Source organism: Lampris incognitus, chromosome 16 (genome assembly GCF_029633865.1).
Source record: "Lampris incognitus isolate fLamInc1 chromosome 16, fLamInc1.hap2, whole genome shotgun sequence".
Classification (NCBI taxonomy): domain Eukaryota; kingdom Metazoa; phylum Chordata; class Actinopteri; order Lampriformes; family Lampridae; genus Lampris; species Lampris incognitus.
This window is the reverse complement of record NC_079226.1, coordinates 27770430-27776484: the sequence shown is the minus strand read 5'-3', so window position 1 is coordinate 27776484 and position 6055 is coordinate 27770430. Positions and strand designations below refer to the sequence as shown.

The following is a 6055-nucleotide window of genomic DNA, read 5'->3' as shown; positions in this document are numbered from 1 at the left end:
TAAGCTGTTGATAATTTGTGGGAGCAGTTTAACATTGCACTCATCTAACTGGAACAATATTTGTTCTTTATTTTTTTTTGGATCCCCCCCCCCTTTCTCTCCCCAGTTGTACCTGGTCAATTACCCCACTCTTCCGAGCCATTCCGGTCGCTGCTCCACCCCCTCTGCTGATCCGGGGGAGGGCTGCGGACTACCACATGCTTCCTCCAATACACGTGGAGCTGCCAGCCGCTTCTTTTCACCTGACAGTGAGGAGTTTCGCCAGGGGGACGTAGCGCGTGGGAGGATCACGCTATTCCTCCTAGTTCCCCCTCCCCCTGAAGAGGTGTCCCGATCGACCAGAGGAGGCGCTAGTGCAGCGACCAGGACACATACCCACATTTGGCTTCCCACCCGCAGAAACCGCCAATTGCGTCTGTAGGGACGCCCGACCAAACCAGAGGTAACAGGGATTCGAACTGGCGATCTGGTTGGTAGGCAATGGAATAGACTGCTACGCTACTCGGAACACCCTAATATTTGTTCTTTAACCTCTTGCTTTATCCTTTACCACTGGCAACGAAGGAAGTGTTACTCAGAAGTACTCATATGGACCTCCCCAAACAGTACAACCACCCAAAGATTTGTTTTTACATGTATACAGGGAACGATGAAGCTTCAGATTCTCTTAATGTACCAAATACATGCCTGTATATCCACCAACAGATGGCTTTCCAGCACCAGCAGAAGAGCATCAAGTCTTTTGACTGGTCCAGGCTGGATCAAGTCTGTAGCTGAACTGTGGTCTCAGAGCAAGGTGGTGGGCGAGGCTGCCTGAAGTATGATGCAACAAGCTAACCTCTGGTGTACGATGATTACCACATGTGCAGCTGTCTAGAATAATGGAGTAAATGGTAAATGGACTGTATTTATATTGCACTTTTCTAGTCTACCGAGCACTCAATGCACTTTACAATGTATGCCTCACATTCACCCATTCACACACACCCACCCACATTCATACACTGATGGTGGAGGCTGCCATGCCAGGCGCCAACCTGCTCCTCAGGAGCAGTTCGGGGTTAAGTGTCTTGCTCAAGGACACTTTGACACGCTCTCTGGAGGAGCCAGCGATCGGACCAGTGATCTACCAATTATTAGACGACCCGCTCTACCTCCTGAGCCACGTCGCTCCATAGGTCATGGACTTCTCTGCCTCTTAATGCTCAGAGGAGCAAGGCAGAAACTACCCACGCAAGGCCAAAGTTGGAACAACCACAAGTTACAGTTTGCAGTGAAAATGTCATTATGATGTGACTGGTCAAACTGTGCTGCAACTGAATACAAAAGTATGACTGAAATCATGAACCTGCAAGCCATTACTGTATTTAACAGTTAAACATGAATTCCAACACCCTGAGAGCAAAAATATCAACGATTCTATTAGGTTACAAGTACCAAAGCAAAACTTATGAATGGCAAAGGATTTAAGAGTGCTGGTTGAGCGGCTGTGTACATCCATAGAGTGCAGGTTCAAATCCTCCCAAGTATGGTGGCCCTAGGGCTGGGTGAGTGACCTACAAATGCAGCTTAGTAGCAGCTTGTCCAGCTGCTATAGGCTGAGCCAATCAGATTGCCAGATTCCAGTTGTGCTTAAAGAGGGGGAGGGAAGAGGATGAATGAAGTATCATGACAGGGAGATTTTAACAAGGCTTAAAACATGATGACTGCATTGTATTTGTTGTGTGTTTGTGTGTGTGTGTGTGTGTGTGTGTGTGTGAGTGAGAGAAAGACAAAGAAAAAGAGATGATACCCTTATAAAGAGGGTATTACAAGCTGCCGTACATAAATATTAAGTATTATATCAGCGTTGGATGGTGTTTCCTTTTTTAATGAAAAGTACAATTGATTACAAAAAAGTTAAAAACGTTGACTCAAATGACACCCATGAGAATTTTCATCTTCATAGCTTTAGTAGAAAACAAAAGACATCTTCATAGATTCATTGAAACTACACACATCTCTACCTCTTAGAGACAGTCCAGTTTAATATGTTCCCCATAATTAAAACCATTTAATAAGAAAGTGGTCCTCGATGAGCAAAAAGAGGGCGTGCTCTATGGCTCCTGCTCTGCCCCACTGTCCTCCCCATCACTGTCGCTGTCTCTGCCGGGATGCTCTGGCATCTTGGCATGTTCCTCCCTCTCCTGGTTTTCTTCCTTCTCTGCTCTGCATTCTGGCTCAGAGTTTGGCTTGCCATCTTGGGTTTCCTGTTCCATGGGGGTTTCCTCCTCCTCCCCCCCCTTCTTCTTCTCATCCTCCTTCTGCTCCCCAGAGCTCATCGTTGCATCCTGGACTACAGCCTCTGTGTTGGTCTGTTTTGGGGGTAGAGCCAGCTTCTGCTGTTGCTGTACAGTAAAGGACAGAAAGCAAAACAAAAAAAAAACAAACAAAAAAAAACAAAAAAACAAAAACAAACAAACAAACGAGAAACAAAAAAGTAAATATATATATTCCACTTTTAATTCTAATTGTATGTTCATCCACCTCACGCAAAATATATCCTCGGTAAATCCTGTTGGTAAATATGCTGTACTGAAGACAATATGGTTCAGATGACCTCATAGTACAAAGAAATGTTGTTTTCCAATATGCATTCATTAATCCTCCTTCCCCTTCCTCTGACATTTCCCTTTCCCTAACATTTGTCGTGCTATAATTCTGTCTCTTTAGTTAGTAACAGATTTCATATATGACCCTTTGGAGATATGTTGGAGCTGAAGCTTCACATTTGCCTGGGTCCAGACCTTTGAATCCACCCACTCCACCGAGTTGACTGATTCTTCTGGTCTGGCATCACGACATGAAACAGTGGTTTCTCGGTTGAAAAAGCAATTATCTAATGAGCGCTGCGGGGGGACTAATACCATTATCAAGCTGTTGTCAAGCATTAGACAACATGTCTTCTCAATATCGCCCTGCATCGTAGCTTGTTTTTACTTCGCTCCACTCCACTCTTAAAATCCCAGCAAAACCAGTATGTTGGCATCAGCATCGACTTAAAGCGGCTGCAGACAACTTCTCAACTTTCCCCTCCTAGCATTTCCAACTGTTTGCGCCGCTGTTGCAAAAACAAACAGATCCATGAGAATCGCCTGTTCGAATCCCCGTGTTACCTCCGGCTTAGTCGGGCGTCCCTACAGACACAATTGGCCGTGTCTGTGGATGGGAAGCCGGATGTGGGTATGTGTCCTGGTCGCTGCACTAGTGCCTCCTCTGGTCAGTTGGGACGCCTATTCAGGGAGGCGGGGGAACTGGGGGGAATAGAGTGATTGTCCCATGTGCTACGTCCCCCTGGTGAAACTCCTCACTGTCAGGTGAAAAGAAGTGGCTGGCGACTCCACATGTATTGGAGGAGGCATGTGGTAGTCTGCAGCCCTCCCCGGATCGGCAGAGGGGGTGGAGCAGCGACTAAGAGGGCTCAGAAGAGTGGGGTAATTGGCCAAGTACAATTAGGGAGAAAAAGGGGGGAGGAGGGATGGATCGCTTTCCATTTATTAGCAGCCTGGCTACTGTCCAAAGCAAGAAGCAACCAAAGAATCCCAATTTGAACCAGAAACCCTGATCTCAGTGCTATGACTAAGGCAGAGAAAAACATCCGGTAGTATTAATGAGTAGGCAGGCTGTGTTACTTACTGATACTGTAGAAAGAATGCCGACTGAATGTCGGTTTGGAACCCTCTCAAGTCCCGGGTGTTGTATCGAACTCTGTTCCCCGTTGAGATCTGTTTCCCCCTTGCCAGAGTTCAATACAACACTGGGATGCTTGATTAACCTTAACCTAACCTCAACCTAACCCTAAGCCTAACCTAATGCTTACCTTAACCGATAGCTAACCTGATAGACAACCGATAGCTAACCTGTTTCCATGTGAACATTTTCGTCTAGCGAGGGAGAAACAGATCTCGACAAGGAAACAAGAGTTAAATACAACATTGGAGTTCACTGCATCGGGTGAATGCCCATCTGACATTTACTCTTGTTTTACCTCTGTTTCTATCAATCTCCTGCTCCACCTTCTTTGCCTCCTCCGTCAACGGGGTTCTTTTTCCTCTTGCCAGGTAGAGTTCCCACTGTCACTTCAGTTGTTTTTATGTATGCTCAACAATCCAGGTAAGGAAATCACAGAAAGTTGAATCAGCTGGCACAAACAGAGCAAGTGCCAGTGCCAGGAGGACTGCGGTGACTTGTACATTGGGAAAACCAAACAGACTCGGGTGAAGAGGATGGCACAACGCAGAAGAGCTAACGCGTCAGGCCAGAACTCCACAGTCTACACCCATCTACAGGCCAGTGGCCACTCTCTTTTTTTCTAAACCCCCCCCCCTTTTTTTTTTTTCTCCCCAGTTGTATCTGGCCAATTACCCCACTCTTCCGAGCCATCCCGATCTCTGCTCTACCCCCTCTGCCAATCCAGGGAGGGCTGCAGACTACCACATGACTTCTCCGATACATGTGGATCGTCAGCTGCGCTGCTTAGTTTTACCTGACAGTGAGGAGTTTCACCAGGGGGACGTAGCGCATTGGGGGATCATGCTATTCCCCCCAATTCCCCTTCCCCCCCTGAACAGGCACCCTGACCGACCAGAGGAGGCGCTAGTGCAGCAACCAGGACACATACCCACACCTGGCTTCCCACCTGCAGACACAGCCAATTGTGTCTGTAGGGATGCCCGACCAAGCCAGAGGTAAAACACGGATTCAAACCGCCGATACCCATGTTGGTAGGCAACGGAATAGACAGCCACACCACCCGGACGCTGTAGTGGTCACGCTTTCAAGGATGAGGGTGTGCACGTCCTTGATGGCAAGGAATGATGGTTTGAAAGGGGAATCAAAGAGGCCATCTATGTGAAGAGGGAATGACCATCCCTAAATCAAGGGGGGGGGGGGGCTAAGAGTACATCTGTCGCCATTTTACAATGTTGTGATTGCAAACATTCCCCAGTCCTCTGTGAATAGTACACATGGCCATTGTAGATCTAGTTAATGGTCACGGCAATTTGCATATGAAACTGATCATTGGTTTTGGTCGTTATGCCATTGTGCTGTTTATAAGGGTGAGGATACCCGCAGTCAGTTGAGACTGAAGAGGTCACTTAGATGAGTGATGAAACGTTTTCTCAATAAACGTTGTGCCCAGGTGAACTGATTCAACTTTCTGTGTTGTCACTTCAGTTGTTTCACCATCCACTATTTCCACTACGGAGGACAGCTACCGGGGAAAGCAAAAGCACTATTCTCTCCCTATTTTGGTTGTGCAATGGTTGATGCGCTTCCTTTGTTCCGCAAATTGAGCCGTTATTTTCCTGTGAGATCATACCCGCTGGCAGACAAAATTGCATAGTGAAAGCGGGGCCTATAGGGACCCAATCTAAACACTGATGGTGTCATTATTCTATAGCCACTACACTGTACTATCAACATTTACTTCATAATGATAAGTTAAAGCAAAGAGGTTGTCTACTCGTGCGTCGAAAAGACATTAGATTAAGGTGGATATGTTGGTCTCTAGTGATTGGTTAGTGAAAATCAAATCCCCCTCCCCCACAGAAATCAGTTGGTTAGGGTGAAGGCAATATCAGACTGAAGATGAAAATGGAGTGTAACGAGTTGATAATTCTGTCTGATATCAGGCAAGTTCCACATAAAATGTACACTAGGCTTATGACCTAGTAGACGAACTAAAAGAATTCCCTTACATCTGACCTATTTCCTGTGTTGCATTCAAGTTTAAAGGTCAAAAAATGAGACACAGACTGCTTCGAAAGCTGCCTGCTCTATGGCCTATTGTAAGGGGACTTGGGGAGAATTGGCGTCAAAAGTGTGGGTTTATAAGGTGTGGGTGTGTGTGTGCGTGCATATGTGCATGTGGGCATCAGTGTATAGTCAAACAAAAAGGACCTCAAGTGTCAGTTTTAAACTGACTCTGGTGTATGATAGTAGAATACCTTCCTTTGATTAAGCAGTTTTAATATTCACTGCCAAGCGCAGTGCGACAGTTGAAGTTTCTGCG

The 6055-nt window shown here is 46.4% G+C and overlaps 1 protein-coding gene across 1 annotated transcript in view; it reads right to left on the bottom strand.

The window, feature by feature from the left end:
• Positions 1-1834: 1834 nt before the first annotated feature.
• The window catches only part of aqr (aquarius intron-binding spliceosomal factor), a 108038-nt gene continuing 103817 nt past the window's right edge, over positions 1835-6055 (bottom strand). The window contains exon 36 of the mRNA XM_056295785.1: positions 1835-2387. Coding sequence (XP_056151760.1) covers positions 2097-2387 — 291 coding nt within the window. The 3' untranslated portion in view covers positions 1835-2096. The remainder of the gene's footprint in view (positions 2388-6055) is intronic.